Below are 27,906 nucleotides of genomic sequence, written 5' to 3' on the forward strand. Positions count from 1 at the left end.
TGATTTCTGTTTCATTCATCCCAGAGAAGTTGATCGTGATGCGGCATATTTCGATCAAAGAATCCAAAAACAAGAAAATAAACAAAATAAACACAATACTACTTGCACATTCACTATCTGAATCATGAATGAAATTTTATGATTCCTTGAAACGTTAATGAAGTTGTAAATTATGAGAAGCAACATTAACATTTTCTTCAAAGGAGTTGGATATGAAAAAAGCGGCCAAGAAGTGTTTAAGAAAAATCTAAAATGTTGATGCCAGTAATATGAAAACAACAACAATTATGATCAAATTATTTAAAACATTTACTGCTCGAAAAATATGTAAATTTTTGTTAAAAAAATATAAAATAAAATCATTCTCAATCAAGTGTTCTCAGTGCACTTTAGATCTTCTTACACTATTGATGGTTTTCTTTCACCAAAGCTAGTGATAGATATAAAAATTAACAATATTATATTAATGAATCTTTAAAAACACTTAAACAACTCCTAAGTATGCTTAAGCTCATATCGAAGTCCTCCCTTCACTCTGAACTCTTTGATTCTCCTCCAGCACTGATTTTCAATCGAGTTCCGTCTCTTCTTTTTAAAAAAAAAAAAATTATCCCAGCTGAATTTGGAACTGATATGCTAATCCTCAATCTGGTAGCGGTTAATTTCTATCACGATAAGATCACACACAAAGAACCGCCATGTCCATACACGTCCATATTCCTACATTTCCATTCCTCCAATCCATCGCATCCCATCGCATCCAAGACCAATCAGCCACTTAGCCCCATCTCGTACAGAACACACACGTAGGCGCCTCTAGCGTGAGGTTCAGTGTCCATCAACAACGTTGGATTTTGCGTTGGACTCGTTCGCGGACAAAGTTCGATGGTACTGTTGCTGCTGCTGCTGCCGATGCTGAGGCCACTTAATTCGTTTGATGGGAATGCGTTGACGCCAGTTCCAGTTGCTGTACCGCTATATCATCGATAAGGGAACGCTTTGGCCTCGTCAGAAATTGTGAAAATCGAAAGATTCACAGCTCCTACAAACTAAAAAGTGTTAATGGGTGTCACTTTAGTTGGACTCCCCGCACTAGTCTCTACCCCAGCCCCAGCCCCTGCCACAGCCTCTTTCCACTGCCGTGTGTCTCGATCGATTCGTTTGGCTGACATTAAGCTTCATCAGACATTCAACTCGATGCTGAATTAGCATACAAATTACACACGAGCACTAGCACTCAAAAATGCTTTTGGGATTTTCTGTTTTTGGTTTTTTTTTGTTTTCTCCGGCACCTTCTCTGCCTCGGCTCTGACCACAACCAAAAAGCCGACAAAATTCGCCCCAAACGCTTCCAAGTGGCAAACGGCTACCGATTTTATTATTGATAATGTTTTGATTTATCACAAAGATATACAAATTGCCACTGCTTCGACTCCGACTCCAACTCTGACCGCGGTCCAGGCTGTACGATACGATATGTTGCCCCAAGGCGCGGCACTTTTGTGTATCTTGTGGATAAACGCTAAGGTATTTCGTTTGAGACCATAATTTTCGTATGCGGTAGCCCAAAGATGTCGGCTCGGCTCGGCTCGGCTGGCGTTGGTGTCATTTTGGGTTTTGCGGCTTCTTGGGAACCCTTAAGTTGACCGATCTCCGGGCTGCTCTTAATAGATGCATCCAGATCCCATCCGATACGTTGCGAGCCGTGTGACACAAAGTGTTCGTTTAGCAAATTGTCTGCGACATTTTGCGAGTCGCCTTTGTGGTCAAAATCTGCATAATGAGTTGGCCAAATGTTGACAGCTGTCCCAAGTGTCGAAGACGCCTGGATGATGATGATGTGGTGTTGGCCAGGCCGGGGATCGGATCGGATCGTTCTGCCACACCGACTCAACCTCAGCATCAGCATCAGCCCGCAGTCATAAGCGGATTCGTCACAGATTCTTTTTTTGGGTGCAGCTGAGGTTCGTGCTGAGGTTGGAGTTGAAGTTGATGTTGAGGCTGCCTTCAAGCTGCCCTTTAATTGGCATGCATTTCGGTTCGCATTGGGATGTGGCAGCCACAGTTCCTGGGATGGGATTCATTCGGCGTTGATAGTTGACAACTGCCTGGCACAACTTCATCATCATCATCATCATCATCGTCAGGCAGGCAGGGCAACAGGAACAGGAACATGAACATCGGGTTCGGGATTCAGGGGTTTCGGAGCATCAGCAAAACAAAAGGCGACATTAATGCATCGCCAGCAGCCACCTCGTACCCGCCGAAGGGGCGTGACAAATTTGACAACAACAGCAATGACTTTATTACCAAGTGACTCCCTGCTTCGACTCTCCCCTCTTCCTCCTCCTCCTTCAGTGACAATGTACTCAAATACGAGGGCCGCACTGAAGAGCCCTCTCCCGCCCAGGAGCAACAGACCCCGGGGAATTGGGCCTGGCCTGCCAGACGCAGATGTGTGGCTCTCAGTGAATTGTATTGTATGTATGCCTATGTACGCTTGCCACAATAAACACTTTGGCTATTTATGAGGTTTTAATGAACACAGAGACTACGCCGATCGCCATCTTGGGCCGACTAATGAAAGGATATAACTGCACGGAGCGGAGGGACGGAGAGCGGACTGATATATTTGGCTTATGAGTTTGCAGAATTAGAGGCGTGTCGAATGCTTCGAGTGTATATGGATGTGGATATGGGATACGAGTGTCAGCGTCAGTGTGAATATGAAACAGGAGGAATGGCAACGGGAGTGAGCATGGGCAGGGGAATGGATATCGAGTGGATGGCCTGGGCTGGGCTAGGGGCACAAGCTAATTATGATTGACAGGGCGTGTCGCGTCTATTGAGGCGCCCAATTAAGAGTCATTTTATAATTGATTTTGAATACGAATGCGAACACGATTCCTAGCAGCGATTCGCGGCCAAGGAGGCATTCAATTTAGAGAAATTAGCCCGGCCAGAGAGCGAGCAAAAACCGAGCCACATTCGAGTCAGTCAAGAGTCCATCAAGTCTGTCAAGTGCAGGCATTAATCAAGCACAACAGCGCGGCCATCTTGCAGCAGAATGCAGAAGAAGGTGGCAAGCGTAGAGGCCAAAACTAACGGCGACTACTACTGCAAATGCCAGAACGACATTGAAAGTGAAAATGGATGGGCACGAAGCGACTAAAAGTCGACGCTTGCAGACCCTTCGGGGTAAAAGAATATATTAATTCCTTAATTTATTATTTTTTGCTAAAAAAAAAGGGAGAAAGTTTCTTTTTTAATTCTGCTATAAATTCTATTAATATAAAATTCATTCTTAAATGCATTTAAGCTTAATTCATTATATGTAGGTTAAGCTTCTGAATGATTCGTATTTCTTTATTTTATTTTATTTTATTTATTTTTCGTTTTAATTTACATATAATTAAGTGATCTAAAGCCTCGAAATTTTGTTCCTCTGCAGTAGTTGTTAGTAAACAATTATACCCATTTCTCGTGAGGGCAAGGCAGGGGTAAAAGTAGTGGTAGGGTCTACTATCGATTACGGTTGAGCAGTTACATCATTTCACTTAGCCGAATGCACAGTGCCCTGCCCCCTCCCCCACCTGCACGTCCATCGACAAAGGGCGCATTGCAGTTAAATAGACACTTGCATGCAAAATGCAGGAAAACGCGAGAAAAATAAAAGAAAACGAGGACAAACAGCGAAGCGAAATTGAATAAAAAACTGACACTGACAAACAAATGAAGTGGGGAACGGAACGGACATGATGTTGCAAGCGGAGCAGAGAGTTGCAATCAATTTGCTGGTGCACTCTAGCAGGGGAGGGGGTGGGGAGGTGTTGGGTTTGGAATACTGCAAGCCAAACGAAACGTAAAATGTGTGCCACCAGGATGGAGAGGGGACAGTGGAAAACTTTAATTTAAAGACGTTTCTTATTTTTTTTTCAGCGAATTCATCAGCGGCACAAATGGATGAGGAGGAGAGCCAACGGTACCAGACTCCGTCTCCGACTTCGACTCTGAACTAGACATCATTATTGATGACAATTGAGTGGGCCAACAGCTAGGCGGCTGAATTGGGCCCAAAAGAGGGACAGCGTCGGCGTCAACGTCGGCAATTACGATAATTAACGCAGCCAGCCAGCCGCTTGGAAACCGAGCAAGAAAGAGATAGTGAATCGTGCAAAGAAAGAGAGGCATAGAGAGAGAGAGTGAGAGAGCTAGAGAGAGTGAGAGCGAGAGAGAGAGCGCTGACTGAGCGCATGTCAAATTGTACAAATTGATGACGTTCGCACGTTGACAGCGCCGCGTCGAGGGCGGGGTAGGTGGGCTTTGATTGGTCCGCGTACGTTCTCTTTTGTCTACGGCGTAGCTCTCTGGCACCGCCTTCCTCTGCGGCCAGAGGGAGCAGCTGCGGCCGTGACGTCATCGCGCGAGCAGGACAAACAAGTTTTGGCCCCAAAAACCGGTCGGGAGAGCCAAAGACAGACACCGCGAGCGACAGGGAGGGTGGCCAGAAGAGAGCAGAGCAACTAACGACAGCCACAGAGGCACAGAGGCACAGAGAGAACAACCCAGCCCGGCCTGGCCTGGGCCACAGCCACGAGCCATTTTCGTTGTTGGTGTTTGTGTTGCACGTTGTGCCGTGTTTCGTGTTGCTGCCGCGCCACAACTCTGCGCGTTTTTGCCGACGCGTTTTTCGGCCGCCTCCAACAGTGTTGAAGATCGGAAAATGTGCTAAACGCCCCCCCCATAAGCGGATCACAACCAGAACCTGAACGATGCCCCAACGCACTCCGAGCCCCGACGGAATGACCTCCCCGCGCTGCTGCAGTAGTCCGGCCGTGTCCGATATCTCTGTGGGCTCGCCCAGCCCGCCCCCGCCAGCCTCCACGATGCGGGCCCTCAACATGAAGCGCCTGCGACTCCTGCGCAGTCCCACGCCCCTCCAGAACGGTCGCCTCAAGGCCAGTCAGCCCGGCGAGGGGGGCATCCGCATCAAGAGCTTCTCCATTGCGGACATACTGGGACGGGCAGACGATGAGCAGGATCGGAAGGCAGCCACGCCCAATCCAGCGGGCGCCGCTACGTCCTGTGTCGCCCCTGTTCCGGCACCTGCCCATGCGGCCGCTCCAGTGGTGCTCATCCATGAGCGTCTCCAGGCGCCGGCTGCTGGTCAGCTGATCCATTGCCCCGCTCCAGGCGGACTCCATCCGTTCCTATCGCCCGCCCTGCTCCACAGCTATGAGCAGCGCCTGGCCTGGGACTACCAGCGCCAGCTGCAGGAGCACTTCCAGGCACAGGCGCAGCTCCTCCGCCAGATGAGCATGAATCCCGCCATAATACCGTCCGAGGATGGCAGCTCGGAGCACTCGCATCGCTCCAGCAGCAGCAACGGCAGCACCGACTGCTGCAGCCCCAAGGAGAAGCAGTCGCCGCCAGAGGGGCCGCCGCCGCCGCCCAACATGGGGCAGAAGAAGCCTGAAGCTGGGGCAGACACACCGCTGGACGCGCTGTTCCAGTTGTCCACCAAGAACTTTGACGAGGAGCAAGGTGAGTGCCACCTGGCTGATGAAACCGCAGCCAAATTACATTTTAATATAAACAAGAGCTACCGGTGGAGTAAACCCCAATGCCGATGCCGATGCCTATACCGTCATAACCATTAGCCTGGCCAGCGATTGATCAATTGTTGTCATTACCTCTTGATGAGATTCTGCTTAAGGCGTAAAAACAGTAGTAAGGTCAGGCAGGCCGAGGTGGCTAAATCAATTTCAGGCATTACCATTACCATTACCACACTGCCTGGCTGACCATTCTCCATCTCGGCATCCACTTTGATTGCGATTGCCTTTCCCAGACTCAGAGTCAGAGTCAGATCCAGAGCCAGTGCCAGTGCCAGACCCATGATGGGTCTCTGGCGCATGCGTATCGTTCGGCATAATTTGCTTAGCGGCGTTGATTTCTCGTTAAGCCGCGGACCCATCCATCCATCCAATCTACTCAGACCATCCATCAGCAGCCCCAACTCAAGCTGAGCTTCGTGGGTCGCTACTGAAATTGAATTTACGCGGCGCACGTACAACAGCCAATTGGTTCGTGCCCCGCTCTGGATTGCCACAATGCCAGCCAGCCAGCCAGCCGTCTAATCAGCTGATCGGTTGATCGGTTGATCAACTGCTACTGGCATTGAGTGCACTCCCAGCCGCAGCCCCAGCTCCAGAGATGATTATGATTATCGCACAGATGCTGCAGCCAGAGCAGCCCGAGCTTGCTTGCTCTTACTTAAGCGCCACAGTTTGTGAAAATATATTTTCCCAAGACACATCGCAGGCATCCGGTCTGGAAGAAGATCCTCCCGTCACCCATTCTTTTGCAATTGCAAATTGCGATATTGATCAAAAGCCGTAACCGGCATGGCCCGTTGAGGGAATGATCTGAGGCACTTCCGTCTGGTAATTAGGAGCAACGACAGCCCAACCCCATTTTGTAGTGCTCCACAGTTTCCCCACAACACTCGCTGCTCAGGCCACATGACGATTGCCAGCAGATACGGCAAAGACCAGCCAGATACTCGCACTAAATAATTACAATGAAAATGGCTGAAAAGTTGTATCCATTTGAACAATGGACCTGTCGTTAGGTCTCGTCAATTACATACATAGTGCAACTGTGGGGCAAAAGAAACTGCACGCTTACGTACAAGCAGATCCGAATGATTCATACTCTTTTATTTGAATGGTATTTCTGCATAATTATTGGGATGTATCTCGCTATATGAAGAATATTTGATGAAGTATCTCCGAGTGGACAGCCCACATGTATAATGAAATATACTTGAACCAATGTACACACAGATGTTACTATTAAGAGTGCCCTGCGAAGGGTATGTTTATAATTGTAATGGGACGAATGGGAGGCAGGCATGGTCATAGACCTGAGGATGGTGGTGGTGATCAGCACGGGCTGCCGCTTTTGCTGCCACTTCTGGCTGCTGGCTGCTGGCTGATGAAACGCCAAGACAATTGGCAGAGACAGTCGCATTATTGAACGCACAAACGGCACAAACGGCACAAAGTAGCAGGAAAGGCGGCGGATGCATCCCTAATTACAATTTAATTACTGAAACTTTTCCCACTTGACAAAAGACTGGGGCCCAGCGGAGCATGAACCACAAAACGCACCACAAGCAAACACACAAACACACACATGTTTATAGAGAGAGAGAGAGAGAGCACGTACAGCGGCTACAATGATGATGGCTGGCTGGGCTCTTTGGGTTGACAGTTGATTTGACAGATAGCAGTGTAAACATTTTAAAACATGCGGGTCTGGGGTCGCGGGTTGGGGCGTGGTCTGGGTCTAGGTCTGGTCTGGTCTGGTCTGTCCGATCCGAGTGTGAGGTTGCTTTCAGCCAAAGAAAACGCCAGAGAGTCGAAACTAATTAGTTCAACTAGACGTATACTTAATTTGGAATGGAATGGGAGTGGTGGCAGTGGGGTGAGGTCAAAATTGTAAATAAATGCAAGATTAAGCATAAATTATATAATTATAATTGGAAATCGGAAAGGGAATGGGAATGATAATGGGTAATATATAGCAGGTCGTGTGCTAACTACCATGCAAATGGAACCCAACAAAAAGCTGCTGTTAGAAGGCAATTTGCAGTCACGCCAAATCAACCGATCCATAACCGGTCCATAAACATATATAAATACACATGCGAGTGGTGTATATAATATACAGACATTTCTTTGGTTGGGTGATGGCCTTTTGCCTTCCGCCTGACATGGCATTTCGAATAGCGTGCCATGACTATCCGCTGGTACAGCCACGCCTCTTTATGGTAGGTATGTGGTGTATCTGGTGCGCCAGCTAGATTCTATCTGTCACATTAGTGACCACTTGGCCAGTAATTGTTGTTTAAATATTTGCCCTGCGATCGCTGGGTATTAAAAATCAAATCCACCGATAAGACAAATGGAATTGGTGTGTATCTGAAATCACGAACGCCTTAACACACAGCTGTATGGATAATTGAAAATGTTCGACACCGTACTACATAATAGCTACAAAGAACTACTTTTAATCTTTTAAGACTAACCCATTGGGTTCCCTGAGGGCTGATCAGTCCCATGGCAGTTATACATATGTAAAACCACTGTATGTCTCATCCTAATGGTTCCCGCTTAACTTTTTGCTTTATTTTCCGTAAAAACTTCATCAAAATTCCCTAAACAACATGCAAGTTTTTCTGCTGCAGTTGCAATTACAATTGCCGTTGCTATTGCAACTTCATTCATTTTAAATGCTTCCCAGGAAAATCATTCAATAGATCAAGCCCAATGCACAAGTCAACAAGCAGCGAGAAGTCTGGCGAAAACATAAATCAAGCAAACAAAAAGAAATCCCGCCGAAGTGTAAAATAAAATAAAAATTCATATCAAATGATTAATGGCTGCACAGCAGAGCGTTTCAACGAAATTCGCTAATGACATTAAAACAGCGCGAATGCCCAAGAATATTCCTACACATAGATATGCGAGTCTACAGATTAAATACTAAGTATATATAGTATATAGCGAGGAGACTCGTTTGCCTCAATAAAATCGAGAAAATGACTTCGGGCACAAACTGTGCTGGCATCTGCGTCGGCATCTGTGGGGTGTTTGACTGCGGTTGGGGGCAGGTGGCAGGGCGCATAAAATATGCATGAAATATTGCAAGAAAAAAAAGAAACAAAATATGCCTCGAAGCGGGGGTTCTGGGACAGCCGAAACAAGTTGACAAGACGGCGCTCGCATAAATTCTCTAATTAACGGTTGCGCCTCAAATAATTTATTAAAAATTATAATTTGCCATAGTAAAAGTGGCAGAGAAATATGAGTTGAGTTTGCGTGCCGACTATCCATAAAGCATTAGCATTAATACAGCTAGGGAAAACTACAAAACAAAAACAAAAACAAAAAGAAACATAAACAGAAATGAGACTTGCGTGGCGGCAGTTTTTGGGCTTAGCTTTCAAAAATGGATAACTGCCTGATTTGCTTTCACTGAACGGAGCCCCGAGGGCTGCACACTACGAGCATTGGCATAAGCACGGGTGGTCCATCACTGGAGACCCTCGGAGCAAATTGCATACCTCGGTCCGGTTGGAGTCAAGGCAAGAACAAGAACAAGTGACGCCTTTGCTAAAAGGCACCAACACTGACACCAGAACACACAGATACAACACAGACAGAGATACATACACACACAGAGATACTCGGAGAAGAGGTGTGCAAAAGCAACGCACTGAAGGTGTTACCTGCACGCTTTTGATGAGCACTAATTGAGCTCGAGTTGCATTTTTCTTCTCTTCCCCATTACCCGCGACTCCGCTAAAGGGGGACTTGGCATGGACAGGGAACTGGTAGCGGGACCAAGACAGGAACACTGGACGGGGTAGCGGCGTCAAGATCAAAGCCAGCAAGCCGATCATAAAGACAAGCGAAAATCAAGCATCGACAGTTGCACAAGAGACAGCAAATGAGAGAATTAGCAATGCAGAGAGAGAAGCACCAGAGCGACACCGAGAGCGGGAGCGGGAACGAGAGCGCTGCGCCAGAGAGTGTGTGAGAACTACATTTGGGTAATAACTTTATCAGGGCCATATGGGAGGCCCAAGACGAAGCCCAAACTAAGGCTAAGACCAAGTCTCTCAAACGAGTCCAACTGTTACCAAAAAAGGAAGCCAACACAAATGTTTTTGGCAAGGAAAAAAAAGGGGGAAAAAGGGAAAGAACCTGGCCGAGTCAGGACCTTGTCAAAGTTCTTAAAAGCGCATTCGCATTCTCATTCTCTCATTTGTATTCGCGTTTCTTGCAAACATTAATCACAGGCCCGAGCAGAGCGGCGACCGCCAGAGCTGTGAATTTTCGGCATGTGTCGAACATCAAAAGCCCGCGCCACGCATAAAAAGCCATTTAAAAACGCATTTTCTGCCTGGCCCCATGCCCCCAAAGAGCACTCCCCGCGTGACCCCCAGGGGCCAGACGAGGCGTCTTTTGCCATGGCCAGAGACGGCCAGGAAATGCAGTACAGTGTACGCGAGATTGATGCGTTCACAGACAGCCCCGGCGGACTACTGCCACAGGAATGCGGCGAGGCCGGGGTCAAGTGGGGAGAGAGCGCTGGAAAACGCATTTCCTCGCGGGCTGCTTTTCCAGCTGCCCGGGTCGTTATCGGGTGGCTGGCGCAGTGTGCAGAATTATATGGGTCAGCTGGCGCCTTGACTGGCAAAACCCGTTCGCCCGGCTAGGTGTTGGTTGGCCAGCAGCGGATCCCAGACAACGGATGAGGGAAGCGCGGCAGTGCCAGTGTCTACATATCTATGATAATGCACGGCGACAAATCATATTTACGAGTAAATATATGCTACCTTCGGAGGCCAGGAGTCTTTTGATGATAAATGTGGAAAAGCCAGCATAAATTAAAGCATTTAAATCATTAGCAGCGATGCCGAACAAACGAGCGGGCAGCGCGCATGGAGCGGGGGGTGTGCAGGTTGCCAGGGGATGCCATCCCAGCGGATGGGGAAATTATTCACAGCTACGGATCAGGCGACATTAATGCGAGTGCAACCCAGGGGCAGACACAGTGCATTTCCTTCGCAACGGCTGGTGTCCCGATCCAGGTCCCAGCCGGTGTACCCATGCCCAGCTCCAGCACTGGCAAGGTGCTCTCTTTTTGGCCATTCGCTGCGCCGACAGGTGCCGCCGCCGCCGCCGCCGACTCTGCCCTGTCCACATTTCGATGTCTGCACTTCGCTTTTGACGAGATCTCCAAGTATCGTTTGATGCATTGTGATGCAAAAGTGGATTCGTTCTGGCTCGTCATCAGGCTGCCCCGTTGCCGATTCCAACGAAAGATGTTCCAAATTGAAGCATGGCTAATTGTTAATGTCTGATGGTAAAAATATTGAGTGTTGGCGATCATGATAAGTTAGGGATAGATGGAAGATATTTAAAGGAAATTAATGCACTTTTTAATGTAAAACATTTTATGGCTTTTGCTTTGAATTTACTGAACGGAAATTGTAATAGTAGACTGAAGAATAATAAGAATATTTTTCTACTCATTCAATGCACTCCGATTTAGCCCTGAAGGAAGTCCATTGGATCTGTGTTTGTTCATTCATTTCTTTATTCGTTCACTTCCGATTTTAAAATTCTCAAATAAAAACATTTACTTGCCGGCAATTTCGATTCTAAATCGAATGCCATAAAAATCATTTCCTTGCCGACGATTGACTTACTCTAATTAGTGTAGTAAGTCATTTTCACGCCCTACCGCCCCCATTCGTCACTCCCCCCGCATTGTCAGTGCACATCAAAGAACATATTCCACCCATTCATTGGAACATATTCGAGAGATTAACCCCACAGCATAAGAAAGGCATAACAAATGCGGAGCAGGAAGGGGGAATTCGGTGATTTGGAAGAACATTTGTTGGTTCGGCTGCTGCTGTTGCTGTGATTGTTGTGGATGTTGCTGTTTACACGCAACTCGACTAAGAACCAACAACCACCAACACACAGTCACCGCAATAAAGCAGGCAACGAACGACAAACTTCACGCTAAAATCGAGGGAAGCTGTGAAAAATGTTTTTCTGTTTTTCCTTCTTCCCCCGAATTGTTTCCCGCATAAGAATGGGAAATGGTGTTGCTGCTGCTGTTGCTGCTGCTGCTTCTGCTGTTGGCAATGTCAACAAAACATTTAACACCTTCATCGAGCAACAACCCCAAGATACGACCTCATCTCAGTCAGCCCTCTGTCTCTGTGTGTCTGCGTGTGTGTGCCTGAGTACGTGTATTTGTATAATCGTTTATTAAAGTGTGAAGTAAATTAATTTGACTATTTGAGATGTTTGCTGCTGTTGCCACGGCAAATGACTTGCAATCGTTGACAAGATTAATTAATCCCCCCTGGGCATGGCAGTGGGTGAAGGCAATCAGAGAGGGTAGCGGGGAGTGGGTTGAAACGAAAGGAAAAGGAAAATGCACATAATAATTGATTTTATTTTCTTTTTCATTGCATTGCATTTCTTTTCGTTTTCAGCTGCTTTTCCTTATCCTTTTTGCAGTGCAGTGCAGAATTGTTGTGACAAGCCTCGTTATGCCAACGAAAGGCGTTGTGCGATGGGCTAGCTGTATGCCAGTGTTGGTGTATGCAGATGAGGTGTTGCAGTGTGTGTGTGCAGGGGCTGTTTCATGTCCGCCGACATTGGAACGCCCTCTTCCTCGTTCGACGAGGCTCAGGCTTACCAGGCTCAGGCTCGTGTATGCACTTTTGACAAGTAATTTAATAAAGCCAGCGACATGACGCGCTTTCTTGTTGCTGTTGCAAGCATTATTGAAGGTGGTTGTTGCAAGTGTTGCTGTTGTTGTTTTTGTTGCTGCTGCTTAAACATGCATAAGCCAAAGTCTGAGCCAAAGTCTGAGCCAAAGCCAGAGCCACAGAGCCACAGAGCCGCCGCCGCCGCTGGCTGGGGTGCCAGTCAGTCAGTTAGTCAGTCAGTCAAAACCTCGAACCCACCTTTATTTTATTTTTTATTTTACTTTTTTTTTTCATTTTGGTTTTTTTGCAGTTTGATTGCAGCTTGTAATCACAATTAAAGTGTTAAACATAAATGCCAGGGGGGGCCAACTGGCCAACTAACAAAAGGCCAACAAAAAAACAGCAACAGCAACAACAACAAAAGAGAGGAAGGTGCACAAGGGTTGCTCAAGTGGCACTCAGGGATCGGCCGAGGCGACGGTTTTGCTGGGTTTGGGTTTGGTTTGGGGAGTTTATCATTTCACGGACATGTCTGCCGGCTGACAGCCACGGAATTTCGGCAGTTTTTCGATTAATTAATTGACTGTCAACCAGTCAAGTTCAACTGCATTTTGCATTTGGCATTTTACACAAGTCCAAACCGAATCGGAGATACTCTTAGCAGTTGCTGTAACCTGCCAGACCTGCAACTGATTTTGTATGTTAATGTGAACCCATTAATGCTGGGAGTAGAATCGTTTACAATGCAAAACTTTTGTGTAATGAAGCGTCGGGGCAGGCCAAACAACACCTTTTCGAATTACCAGTCAGATGTAAATTTAAATGGCCATAAATGTTAATGACATACTCGCACTAAATGATCAACTGGCAATCAGGCGGGCAAACGGGCGGGCTCATTAAGATGCCAAACGAAGATCAGAATCAGAGGATTGCCAGTTCAGTTGTGCCAGTTACAGCTACAACTCCAGCACCAGCACCAATTCCAGTTCCACTCCCCGGACACTCCATGTCCATGTCCATCAATGTCGGGCGCTTTAATTGATTTTGATGTGGCCAGTATCCTGACTGGATCGATTCTATCTGGCTGCTGCTGCTGCTGCTGCTCACACAAAACACAAAACATGTGCACCCGATATGGATCGGCACTTTTCATTATTCGGTTTGGTGTTAATTTATGGCGTATCTTTTGGATGCTGCCTGGGTTCTGCCCTGGGGCCTGCCTGCCTGCGATTGCTTCCGTCTTGGCGGCCATATTGCAGCAGGCGGTGCAGCCAGAAGACAACAGCCAGAAGAATCAACAGCCGCAGATGAGAAGGAGACGTCACTTCAGAATGCACTTGAATATCTTTCCAGCTCCCAGTTCTCGCTAATTACGGCAATTAAAATCCACTAAATATCAGAAACGAAACGAAACGAAAATTTTCTAAGGCACGTCGCCGTTGCCGCTGCCGTCGCCGTCAAGTGCTCGCCAGCCAGTTGAGTTCAAGTGGAGCCCGTGGCTCGTAGCTCGTAGCTCGTAGCTCGGCCTCCTTGGTCCATTCCCGTAATGAAAATTGCATCTTAATAAAGCATAATTACGCAGTCTCACAAATGGAAGCCTAAAGTGTTTTTTTTGTCAAGTACACGGCAGCCAGGCAGCAGCGGTATCCTTTGGCGGCGCTGCCTGGGAGGATATGCGTTAGACGTTAGATGATATACCCGCTGATTAGCCAAGTGCCAGTTTGGTTGGAAGTGCATTAGTGGCAGTTGCAGTTGCAGTCCCAATTGCATTACATTATTGAACCTGAGCAACGGCAGGCAGGCAGCAGGCAGCAGGCAGACGGCAGACGGCGGAGAGCAACAACTGCAAGTCATAAACAATTTCAATTGCCGTTGCACATTCGCAACACTCAATTAACGCTTTTCAACAAAAGCCCAACAAAGTACGGGCCACGGCAGCAACAATAATAATAATAATAATGCATTCATCACCTTATGACAGGCCCACAGACAAGCCTGGCCCGGACAATAGTGTCAACCATAAAGAGATTGCAAAGCCCGAGCCGCGTATCTATTAAATTATGCTTAACTATGCCCCTTTGTTGGCCCAGTCAACAGCCGCAGGCCCCGAGTCGACTGGCCACGCTACAATGTCTGTACGTAGTTGTCGTAGTTGTTGCTGCTGCCGCTGCTGCTGCTCCGACTGTTGTTGTTGATGGTAGCCGGACAAAGACCAGGCCACTTAAGAGCGCGAAGGCAGGAGGCAGCAGACAGCTGGAAGCAACAAAGGAGCCCACAATTCCTTTGCTGCTTGCTCAGCATTAGCCCTACAGTCTAGTCTGGCTATCACATGCAGCACTTCTTCATAAATAATCAGGCAGCACATACATACATACATATATACATACATACGAGCAAGATCGGTAACATGAAATCAATTGGTAACCCAATTCGAAGCTGCCACACGCCGTAAATTGGCCAAAAATAGTCGTCCCACGTAACAAGTTTTGACAGACACTCTTTCCCTCACACCTGAGTGTTTGTATGTGTGCATGTGCATGTGAGTGTGTCGAATTGACTTGAATGAATGTATTCATGGTTGTATAAGAAATACGTAGGAAATAACATGAATTCTTCATAAATTCTGCTTTAGCAGCGAGGCGTGGGGGTCTTGGACGCTCGTGGGCAATGCGTAAGCGGTGAACACCTTCAAACTGCCCTACCTACCTGAACGGCAGCTAACATTCGGCTGCTGCTGCTCCATTTTTAAAAAAGAGAAGGCAAAAAAACATATACTCTTTTTGGTCTGAGAAGAACGACAATACGATATAAATAGTTGTGTATGAAGGAGTTATGAGTATAGAATACATTTATTTTTAATATAAATAATTATATACATATATTTCCTTTTTTGTTTTGTTTCATTAACCCATCCTCTGAGTACCGTCAGAAAACTCTTCACAAACTTCTCAAACGTCTCTCTTCTGGTCTGTTAATCAGTGTTAACGGACATTTCGTGATCACACCATCAGCTATGCTTTAAACTAGACCCATTCCCATTCCCATTCTCTGAACGAGTGCCATTCACATCCTACTCCGATGCCAGAATGACAGCATTTTTATGCCAATTCAATTGGAACATTTCCCAACCACTTCGTCTGACAGTGACTGCTGGCAGTGAGGGGGGGACCCCTTTGGGCGCATGCACATTTGTAAACGCCAACGAAATTGTCAACGGACATAATTTTTAACTGGGTTTTCTGCGGGCTTTTCTTGGGGGCACGCCACACAGCCGCTCAACGCGGCGTATGCGTAATGGCTGCTTGAGCGGACTGCGCCTGCGGCTGCCGCTGCGCCAATCCATAAAATGCTAAATTTATGCGCCTCTGGTGGATCGGGGGGCAGAGCCAGGATGAGAGGGGCTGTGCCACAGCAAGACAAGGCGGCTGCCGACGGGGCGTAGATTTAATTAAATAAATTCCAAGAGCGACGCATTCAGCGTCGTCGCTTTTTTACATATTTGTGCGTAAATTTGTATTATAACTGTGCCACAGCGTGTCTGTCTGTTAGTGTGTTGCACGTTTCAGTATCAGTGTGTGTGTGTGTGTGTGTGTGTGTGTCGCCTGTAATTAAATAAATCTGCGCATTGTTTGCGACGCCGCCACAGCTGCGATCACGAGTGCAATAACATTGAAAGAAGCCAATTATTACTCGTATGCTCTTTCCTTTGTGGTAGATGGAGTTTGTCAACGAACTGGAAGCCAATTTGAATGAGAATATGCGAATAAGAATTTTAATCGTTTGCCACTAAGAAAAATAAATTTTTCATGTGAAACATCTATGTTATATTTTTAAAAGTAGCTCAAATTCTATGCAATGTCAATTTTTAACAATATAGGAAACCCTATGTGTTATATTTTTAAAAATTAATTAATTTGTTTTAATTTTATTCCTTTTTAGAATATTCCCAGGGTATGTGGAATTTGCATTGCGTTTCATGTGCCTTGCACATTTTTCATTGTTAATTTATTTTATTTGTCATCCGGGGAGCCTTGCAATTACAAAGTCAAAATGTGTGACACGCCCACAGCCACCAGAAAGTTGCATCCACAACCACTGCACATACACACACATGCACACGCATATGTACAAGCAGGCAGGCATATATCAACGGCTTAACAATTGGCTCAGACTTGTCGTCAGGTGGCCATTGCCGTTAAGCCGAGCCGCCACCGTTGCCCCCGTCCGAACCTTTTCAATCCCGTTCTCCATTCCTCACTCTTGACGCCTTGCATGTCTGCCCCCAGCCCCTGCCCCTGCCACCGCCCCGTCTCCCATCACCACCCCTCCTCGCACGCATTCTGATACTATAATTTATGGTCTCGCTCGCAGTTTATTTGTCATGCCAACGGCCTGTCGCTGTAATTATACACCTAACCGTGACTAGTTTTTTGGTGCAACATGCAAAATGTTTTTACGGCCCTCGCAACACGAACGCACATCAAAAAGCGCCACGCCATGCAAATGGTCGCTTGTTACGGCTAATGGCCCGGATCGCGCATAAGACAGAGAACCGAACCCGTTCTCAGGCCCAAGCCAATGGAGGATGCAAGAAACGGTTATTGGAGGAGGACAAAAAGCCAACGCATATTCAATTCGCATAAATGTTGATTAGGCGGCGTATTGTAATACTCGTTTGTAGACGTTTTTATTTTTATTTTATTCTACTTCTTTGCCCATTTTAGAATTCTTTTTTTCTTTGAGGATTTTTCGCCTATATCCTTATCCACACTATTCTTCCTTTTACTAACTCAAAAATTAACTGATTGCTGGGCTATAATTAACCCATTTGCTCATTCCAAGTGTATCTGTAGCCAATGCCCTCCTCGGGCTATGCCATTTGGCATCGGGCCACCTTTTGGCACCGCTCACCGGGAAACCAAACGACTTTTTTCCACCTTCACAAAACAGCGGCAACCGGCAACCGGCACTGAACTTTCATTTTACGGCTCTCACTAAAAACAAAACCTACGAGCGCACCTTTCCTATACATTTCCTTTGGCCGCTGCTGCTGCTGCTCCCAAAAGCATAAAGCTGCTTATCTGGTCGGCTATATCGATAAACATAAATAAAATGATATTGTCGTTGTCGTTGTCGTTGTCGCCCCAATCCGGCGACTACAAGCTGCCAACTGCCGAGTGTGCCGACTGGTAACTGCAATCGGGTCGGTCGTACCGGGCCAACGCCTTTTCGAAAAAAAAAAAAAAAAACTGGCAGTCAACATGAATGCGCACATAAAAATGCACCATAATGATAACGATAACGATGCGCAGCCGCAGCAGCAGCAGCGGTTTGTTGTTTTACAAGAAAATTATGTATTATTAACATACATATACAAAGAGAACCCCAGCCCATACGATGAGGGAGAGAGAGATGCACTTGTTTGTCGTCCTGCTGCGTGCGCAGCGTTATAAAGATGCCTGCTTTATCACAGCCAGTTGCATAGATGGGGTATCCAGTATCGGGAACGTACGGTGCAAGATCAGCGTAAAGAGGGGGTATATGTGAGGGCATACGTATCCCCTGCAAATTAACTTGTTTCTGAATTGTGAGTTCTGCTCTCCGCTGGCTAAGGCTGCGTGCGAGCATTAACGGAAATTTATCATAAATTCCAATACCTTACTACCTAATGGGCGTTGATTAGCTAATTTGCTGCGCTCGTTTCATTTTCCACTCATGCCTCTGCCGCTGCTGCTGTCTCTGTCCCTGCCCCTGCCAGAAAGTCATTTCAAATACTTAATGCGGCTGCTGCTGCCTTGCTTTTCGTCGTCATCGTCGCTCGATCAAAATCGTCGTCGATATATTTGCCACGTCTCCGTCATCGTCTGCCCCCTACCTTGGCCAGCGTTGTCTGCCATCTCCTTTTTTAGCCGTATTAGCCGGCGGCATGTTTACTTTGATCTCGCGTTAGGAACAACAACAACAACATCTTTGCCAACTGATTTGCTTTGCTCGAAGCAGTGCCAGGCCCAGGCCCAGGCCCGCTCTATCACTGGCCAAAATAATGAATGAAATCAAATCGGAGCCAAGTCCGAATTAAATGCCGTTTTAGCTTTGTGCGTTAACAGAGCCTGGTTAGGCCACGAACGGATTAGCATAGCGTGTTGTTTTTGGCACGCATGTGCACCCTCTCTCTCTCACTCTCTCTCTCTCTATCCTGGTATGCTCTCCCCTTGCCTGTGCACAACAATGAGAAGATTAATTTATGTTATTAAGTCGGCACCGCCGTCTTTGATCTTCGTTTCTCCGAGGTGTAAGGTAGGCAAGTCAATGCGGTGGCAATGCCGGCACCTGAAGATACACCTGAAGACCGGCCCAGAACCATAGCCACAGACAATCGATGAGCATCGAGATCGAATCCGAGATCGAGATCGAGATCGCCACGATCGATCGCACGACCCTGAGACCACTGCAGCTACCTGCAGCGCCTTAGATTGCCCGTGGTCCTGGTCTGCTATGGTCTGCTATGTTCTGCTGTAGAACTGATGTTGAGGAAGTCATTGAATGAGGGCAACCCCGAGTGTATCCTGGTTCTTGTGCTGACTCCAACTTAGGCCCTCTGCCCTTGCCTTATTACATTAATTTGTAATTTATGACAGCTTGTCATAATATCAACCACATTTATGGCTGTTGTAATGCTTAGTTGAAGCGTGCACTGAGAGAAATTTGGAACCTTCTGCTATCCTTTGCTGGAGGTTTTCTTCCTGGCACTTAGAAAGAATTTTTGGCAAAAAAATAATATTAAAAGAATGTTAAATTAATCCGCCACAAAACATTTAGAGAACTTCATTTGATAATCGCAAACAAGATATTGAGAATATTTGAATATAAATTATATTAAATTATGTTCGATATTTCCGAACAACACGTTCCACATACATTCGTATACTCGTAGTACGAGTGAGTGAGTATGTTTTCATAATATTCATCACATATTCATATTTATATAAACCCATCAAATATTGATTTGATTTTTAACTAATTCTTTTTTATGTGTGTGTGTGTGCTCAATTAATAAGCCGCCGCTTTGCTTCTCGGCGTTTTCTTGTTTGCCGCCGCATCGGTTTCGCTGAGTTGTCAAAACTATCGTACAATGTCTTTGGGGCAATTTTAGCGGCCCGCTCACCGCCGATCCAATCACCATTGATGATGATCATCATCAGCAACGCATCAGCTTCAGTCGTAGCTATCCATTCCATATTCCATTCATCTAGTTGGCTGCTTGGGGCATTGTTGGCCTTACATACACTCCGATGGGATGCTGTTGTCAACGCTCTTTGTTGTGCCACCAATAAGGCGGCGGTGCCTTTGATGGTGCGGCCAGTTCAAAGCCCCCACGAACTTCTAACTCAATTAGTTTGTAGTTTTTTAAACGGTTTTGATTACAGCGCATATTTCTTGCCCCATCCCCCCTCACTAACATAGAATACATGCTACTTATAAAGACATTAAGAGAGCTAACTCATCCCGCAGCCCGGTCCAGCCTCCGTTTGGCCTACATTGCAGCAGCAGTAGAGATGGATACGGAGCTGGATATGGATGTGGAGATGAAGATGGAAATGGAGATGGGGGAAGGTCACTCAATCAGGACCCGACCAGCCTCAGAACCAGAACCAGAACCACCGCCGCCGCCGCTGCCTTTGATCGCCTTTTAATGATGATGACCATTGTTAGCTGATGTTAGCGATTGCAAACTCAGATTTTCACTTAACAACGCCGCCAAATGCTGCCGCCCAGGCCAGGACAGGCCAGGACAGTCCAGGACAGCCCATGCCTGGCCCCACCGCCTGGTTCGGACCAGATTCGGAGAGCTTAAAGGGCATGCAAACATAAAAATGATGTAGTAGAGTCCGGCAGGGGAGGGCAGTGCCAAGTGCATTGCAATCAGAGGAGGGAGCAGCCCGAGCAGCTTCATCGGCTGCTCACCGTCCAAATTGCAATGCCTGGTAATTTTTATTATTTCGCACAGACCAAACGATGGCCGCACAGTGGTGCAAGGTCGAGCAAAGACAGCAGGCAAATACAAGCGATTGGAAATAATTTTATTCAACAATTTAATATTAAATATTTGCCTTTGATATTACACAATAATAGATAGGCAATCTTCACATTTAAATATTTCAAGAAAATACAAAAAAATCTGTTAAAAAAATATATCTAATGGTTGCGCTGTAACAAGGCCTTACAAATGTTAAGTTAGAATAATATACTCATGGGAATACCTTCCTTTTTTGTTTTCTACCTGTCGTTGCTATTCTTGAGAAACTTTATAAGTTGACCTTGCACTACTGTCCACTGCAGAACTGCAGACCAGACCCAGTGCGCCTCGGGATGCAGGCAAACGTGCCTCTTGCAGACAGTCGTCCCAGTCGTCTACCGTCTGCAGCTAAGACTTTGCCTCCAAACCCTCTCTGTCTGCCTTCCCATTTCCGTCTGTGGCCCCAACGGGCTGTGCATCCTCGTCTTGGTGGCTGCTCACTGCTCGCTCGACGCTTACACTGACTGACTGACTTCATTGCTCTTTACGTTACGTTAAGTTTAAGTATACGTTTGCCCAGTGCCCGAGCGCCATCTCGTTTAATCTACCTTTTAAAGGGCGTGGCCATAGTATTTTATATGTGTTGATCAAAGAGCGCCGACGCTTTGTCCCGATGCCGCCGCCGCGGACATCGCGTTCGGTTTTTCTTTTCTCAGCTCGGCTTTTGCGTAGCGCAAAGCGCAAAGCGGCGCATGCGCAACGGACCGATCGTGAATCATGTGTCGGTTGCCCAGGATTGGGGAGACTTTGGTGGGAAGGAGGATCGGTGGTGTGTGGCCATAGCATGGCCAAGTTCGGGCCTGGCCTGGGCTTTACGTATTCATTATTGAATTAAGGATGACCACGTTTTCGGCGCTTTGTTGCGCTGCGTCGGAGTTGCAATTGATTTGCCATCCATTAAAATCAATCAAAATATACCGTCGAGGGTCGCCCAAAGAGTTCACGTGTAATTACATGTGAAAGTCGCCAGTCGGCAGTCGCTGGCCAAAACGCTAATGAACTGCATTTGCATCTGAATCTGGTTTTTTTTTTTTTTGTTTTTCGGGGGCCATCTAAAGTGAGTGAGCATCGTGCGCAAACGGTTTGTTTGGTTTTGCCTTACTCGAAGCTCAGCCTGGGGTGGGGTCCCGTCCCCACCGGACGCATGTCAGGGGGCTGTACCGAAATCGAAGAAGAAAGTCGCCGCCAAACGGATCGACCAGTGGCCGTGCCCGTAGCCGTGCCCGTATCCGATGCATGCGTACACTTGTATGAAGAAATTAACCCGCAATGGGATGGCTACGACAACATCTTTGATTACAGCCCCCGGGGCCGTTGACGTGTTCTTCGGCTCCGCAAATTGCCGTCCAGGCTGGCCCAAATTATTGGCCATGTTTACAAGCTGTAATGTCGTAATGCCGCAATCAAAATAGCTGCGGGCCAACATGAACGGAACATTTACGCTCGGCAAGGGGCAGTGGCATTGGCATTGGCAGTGGCGTTTTGTTTAAAGCAATTCGCTAAATTTTTAAGGTTTCCACCTGGGGCTGAATGGGGAAAGGGAAGAGAGCAGAGTATGGAGTAGATCAGTCCCAGAGAAAGTCCCTCATGCTAAGAACATAATTTGATATTGTTTCTCAGTGTATTCCTCTGACCACTCATATGAAACCTTTGAATTTTATTATTCTATTATTCCATGAGTACCAAAAATTTCCACTTCAAGCAAATCCCTTCAGCCGCTTCCAAGTAACTTCCATTTTGAGATTAAAATAACTTCCATCTGTGGCCCAGCTACCTGGGCTCCGATCGGCAGGCAGCATCCCAACTTCGGGGCGGGGCGGTACAAATGACAACAAAATACAAAAAGTTATTGGTGGCATTACGAGCGTGTAAACAAGCAGCCAACAATGACAGTCACCGAGCCGGAGAGAAGACCAAGACCCCACCAGTCGACGACTGAGCTCAGCTCCAGAATCCATATCGAAAAGAAAATACCAAAATTTATAACTTTCTCGTTATGGAGAGAGCTGCGCTGCGCTGCGGCCCCTCCTCGCACTCAATGCAATGGGAATGAAACTCTTTCACAAGGCAGCGGAGTGGAGCGGAGCAGAGCAGAGCAGCGCGGAGATCACTTTGTCGGCGGCTAAATTTGTCTCATCTTCTTATATTAATTTGTGTTATTGTATTTCGGCTTTTCGTAGCTCCAGCAACAGCAACAGCCACAGCATAGCGCAGCAATAATAATAATAAAAGAGGCAGCAAACAAAGGTAGCCAAAAGGTATCGGGTTTTATAACCTGCTCGAACTCATCAATTTCATTGCTAACAACACGCAGACACGCCAAAGTGAGAAAAATATGCAGGGCCTGGGACTGGGACTGGACCCGGGCCCGCCATCGACTTTGATCCGGTCTGAATCATCATCTCGATTCGAGTCGGACTATGCTGGAATTTTGTGGTTACGTTTTTTGGGGGAAGCGTCGCTGTCTCTGTCTCTGCTCTGCCAGCGTCATAAGTAAATTTTTCGTGTTGTTGCGGGGATTTCAAAAAGCCATTTAGAATAAATTAACTCGGACCTACCGCTAAAAAGATCTGATCCGATCCGATCGGATCACCGAGGAGACCCTCTCCCCCTCTCTCTCTCTCTCTCTTTCTCTCTCTTTGCATTTTCGTTTTCATTTTCGTTCTGGGTTTTTCGGCGCGGGAGCGAGTGAGACGCCGCGCCGCCTTAATCTGATCCTCATCAGCGTTGCCCCAAACAGGATTAAAATTAGTTTTTGATTACGCTTTCGAGCTTCTGGACAACGCAATTTGTGGTCTTTCAAACCCCAATTCCCACTGCTCCCACCCCTCAAGGGGCATGTAATTAGCGCTTATAGCCGAATTCTTGCCCCCAGGGGGGGACTCTTTTGCATTCGAAGGTCGAGCCTGTCTTTGTCGGCAGCGGTTTGTCATAATTTTGTGGTGGCGGCAAACTTATAAAGCTATTGGCAGGTATTTAGCCAGTCCAGGCCTGGGCCCCGGGGACTGCTCCTGCTGCTAGTCTCGGTCTCAGTCCCAGTCCCAGTCCCAACTCCAAGCTTTGGATATGTGAATGTGAAATTCCTGGTGCTCATAAATCCCCACAAAAACTTCTAATTGAGTCTTCCGTTCGAGGCACCCCAAATCACATTCCACATGTCATGCTCCTGGCCATGGCCATGGCCTGGACCTGGCTACCTACTCGTACCTACGCCACGGCCTCTCGTCTTCTCGTCTTTCAAAGACTCCGATGGCATCCAATGCGATGTGCGGCATTTGAAGAGCGTGTGAACAGCAGGCACCTTGTGTTAAAATATTTTCTGGGCATTAGCATTAGCATTATCCGAGCGATACGCATCTCGGTGGCTACCAAGCTACCAGGCTACCAGGCAGCCACACCACAGCACACAGTATCTCAAGATCTTGATCTCAGCTGGCTTTTATTATGACGTTGCTCGGCTTTTATTCTCCCCTTTTAAGGCCTGCACTCGAGTAGGGGCTTAGGGCCTGAACATTACCATTACCACAACCTCTGCTCGGCTCCATTTGCCCTGCCCGCTGGCTGATCCCGGCTGATTGATTTGGAGCTGGCTTTAATTGAAACGTTTTCTCGCTCTCTCTCTGCGTTCGACTCAATTAACATAATAGCTCTGGGCCCAGCACTTTGTAGTGGGGCTGGCTTCTAAGCAGCTCGATTTTCAATATGCAGAGTTCGATGGGTACCGAGAGTGACCAAGAGGACGAGCATTTAATTAATTGCTGCTAATTTATGGGCCTCCCAGTAGCAGTAGCTCCCAGTTCAGCTAATTTGCCTAATTACCAGCCACACCATTAGCCATGCGCACTGCTGCTACAAGTCGTCGGGGGTTTCAGATCAGCCGGCGATAAGGCACGCCATATCGTGTCGTACCAATACACTGACAGAAACCACACCGGATGCGGCCACATTTGTACTACTATAATCACTAATCATAATCGCAGTTAGTTTAGGAAAATCTGAATATTTTTTAAGTTTACTGAAAATTAAACTGAAATGATCTGTGGAAATGTTGCAAATAAATGGCACTGCCTCACAGCCAAACAAAGCAACGAACACAACTACTTAAGAAGATAAAGATTACAAATATCTATAGTGTTGTTATTTACACATTCCCCTTTGTATATCATATTTTCTTTGAGTGCATAGCTCTTTGTATTAGAAGCAAGAGCAAGCCCAACCCAACCCAATCTAGATACTTATGTAAGGACAATACGTCATTTTGTTTGTGTCTCAATTAGCAACGCTGCCAGCCAGGCACAAGTTATGCCCAGCTCTCACCTTAGCTCACCTCTGCCAGACATCCCATATACATACAGCTCCATGGCTCCGCTGGACACCATTGTGCTGGCTGTCGACCGGTGGTGTGGTGTGGTGTCACCGTCCAACTCCCTGCCGCCTGTCACCATGATTAGTTATGCTGATGACATTGTTTGTTGGCTGCAGACTGCCGCTGGTGTGCTGGTGTGGGTGCTCAGGTCGTAATTCTTTCGGCAAACATGTCCCTATACAACTCCATCTGGATGGCTGCCACTCTGACTTGTTAGTGGCTCAACGGCAGCTGCCACAGCGTCGGCAGTGGTCTCTGCCTCTGCCCCCCTGCATGTGGGTTAAGCTATTAGCCCCATGTCTGACTTGGTCCAGCCCCTCAGTGGAACTTTCATAATTAATAAAGCTGAGCAAATGACCAAAAGCACACCCACTCAACTAGGCTCAGGCACGAACAGTTTTTGGCCAAGACAAGACAAGCCATGCCTTGGCTTTTAATTAGAGGCGTGGCGGTATTGCCTGGCCACGGCTCAGATCACTGGCTCAAACGGTTTAATTATAGAAAACGATTAGATCCGAAATCGATTTACCTGATGCGGATATCGATCAGGAATGTTTGGGGAATGTAAAATTAGGAAACAATTTTGCAAACAGTTTTATTATTTAATTTGAGGAATAAAATATAATTAGCAATATAAACATTGAACATTTAATGAACATTTCCATTTGGGAACATCCACAAATATCCTTCATGGCTTTATTTCGTTGAAGTTTGGAAAGGTTGTTCGACATGTAAACTGAAAATGATGACACAACTCAGGCACAGCCCCGGCTCCGGCTCCATTCGTAGGGGAAGGAAATATGCGTGCTTCCTGGCCCTAGAGCTGTACAACCCTCAAGTACTGCGCGAAAAGGGGCGTGTGCACAACAGCAGATAATCTAACCTCACAATAAACACATCAAAATGGCTCTGGGTTGGACTGCGACATCAACCGCAGGGCCACACGAAAAACAGGCAGGGAGGGAAACAACCCCTTCCAGCATACAGAATGTCCTTGCCACACTCAGGGACCCAGTTTTGGGCGACTTAATTGTTAATTGTCGGACATGTTTAACAGCAACAAAGTTGCTGACTCTGCAGGGAGCAAGGAGCAGCTGCCTGCCACTTCCTTGCCTCATCCTCATCCTCACCCTCATGCCCATCCCTACACCACAAGCAATTGAGAAAGAGCAGCCATTTCCGTTGATACTTTAGTTGGAGAGATCATTCGCCCCGCGTATTAATATTGAGCATTAATAAAAATCCCCATCGAGTGGCGCAAAATTGAATTACGCGCGATAAATAAACAATTTCTAATGGGATTGGGTCGGGGTCGGGGGGTTCAACTGGGTTTGAGGCGATTTCCGCCGCGGTATACTTACCAAAACATCAATCAGCGGACGTATTACCTTTAAACATGCCAAAAACAAATACCGGCAATCAAAATCCCGAAACCGAGCAAGGCCCCAATCGAATCGCTTACACAAACAGCTCTCGCACTCACAGAGGAAATCATTCAACTCGGCCGGGTCGGGCCGGGCCAATAAAAGGCGTCCGCAAAGAATCCAGCGGGTTTTTACGAGCACAGATTTGTTATTGTTTATTGTCTATTATGAATTCCATCGAATTGTGTTTTGAAATTGTTTCAACCACGAGCACGGGCTTTTCGGTTCACTGATTGAATCGAAAGTGCCAGCGAATGCGTACAGATTATAAAAGGCGATCATTAAAACTAGGCAACAACAAAACGATGGTTAGCTCAACGATGGGGATGGGTATGGGTATGGGGATACACCCGATGCGCGGCAGAAAGGTTAAACGAATGCGAGAAGAGCCAAAAGCCCCATAAAGTTGCCGTTTTATGATCAGATCAGCTGTGTGTGAAGCGCATAAAAAGGTGACTGATAGCTTGACTGAATACTCGTAATTTACGATGCCATCACACCTTTTTGAACTCATTCTGATGCTGACGCTGATCCATTGCAGATCCCTCAACGCTGAACATCTTTGCAACACGCTCCAATCCAAAGAAGAAACGCAAGTCCCGCACAGCCTTCACCAATCAGCAGATCTTTGAGCTGGAAAAGCGTTTCCTATACCAAAAATATCTCTCGCCAGCAGATCGCGATGAGATAGCCGGCGGACTGGGGCTCTCCAATGCACAGGTGAGTATGCTATGCCCATAGACCAGATCAGAACTGATGATTCGAAAACTCAACAGGTGATCACTTGGTTCCAAAATCGGCGCGCCAAGCTCAAGCGCGACATGGAGGAGCTCAAAAAGGATGTGCAGATCACGAAACAATTGTCAGCGAACAAAAGCTTTTTAGAGAATGTTAATGACTTGAGTATTTTAAAGACCCGACCAGTCAGCAGATCCACTGCGACCCCTACACCACCACCACCACCAGCAGCACCAGCAGCAGTACCACCACCCACATGAGCACCGCCTCGGGCCGAGCTCCCAGACGGCGAGCGGCATCGGCTCGGAAAAGGATAAGGACAAGAACAAGGAGGACCTGCGGATGCTTAAGCTGATGACTCTGATGCGCTACTCGGATGGCAAGTTGCTCTACCAGCAGCCCCCTCCCTTGCCACCAGCCACAGCACCACCACCCCCGCAGATAATGCTGCCCCCCCACATGCCACCGCCCACATAGCCGACAGACAGCACCGCTCAGCGATTAGCCTAATTTGTAAAATTACTGACTACACACGCTTTCCATTTGCGTCTAATTTGCAAAAAAAAAAAAATAAGAAGATATACAAACGCAAACATGATTTCCACATGATTTTCCTAATTGTAGTATTAAATTTCGAGAAAATTGCTTGTGATTTTGTCTCTCTATAACGTATGTGCTTTCCCATGGCACAGGTAGCAACGCAACAGCAGCACGGAACGGATCTACTACCCCTAACTTATGCGTATATTTAATGCAATTAATTATGTATGATATTTAACAATTTGTATCTTGTAATTTTATATGTCAATAGTAAACGAATATCTGCAGTTAACAAGCCCCATTTAGTATAACATATATCTGCACATGGTAGTGTGGATATGGAACGGCGATATTTTGGAAGGAACAACAGCAATCCAACCGCTCGCTGGATTTAAAATTTTATAAATAAAAAAGGAGTACAACATTTCGCCTGCAGGGCGCCTCTAGCGGA

At 46.9% G+C, this 27,906-nt stretch overlaps 1 protein-coding gene across 1 annotated transcript; it reads left to right on the forward strand.

Moving 5' to 3' along the window:
* Window positions 1-4,615: 4,615 nt before the first annotated feature.
* LOC111073976 (homeobox protein Hox-C10) lies at window positions 4,616-27,744 on the forward strand. The gene is made up of 4 exons (XM_022366594.2): window positions 4,616-5,544; window positions 26,719-26,897; window positions 26,954-27,039; window positions 27,092-27,744. The coding sequence occupies exons 1-4, from the start codon at window positions 4,773-4,775 to the stop codon at window positions 27,390-27,392; spliced, it is 1,338 nt and encodes a 445-aa protein (XP_022222286.2). The 5' UTR covers window positions 4,616-4,772; the 3' UTR covers window positions 27,393-27,744.
* Window positions 27,745-27,906: the final 162 nt, after the last annotated feature.

The sequence above is a fragment of the Drosophila obscura genome, unplaced genomic scaffold (assembly GCF_018151105.1).
Source record: "Drosophila obscura isolate BZ-5 IFL unplaced genomic scaffold, ASM1815110v1 contig_150, whole genome shotgun sequence".
NCBI classification, from domain to species: Eukaryota; Metazoa; Arthropoda; class Insecta; order Diptera; family Drosophilidae; genus Drosophila; species Drosophila obscura.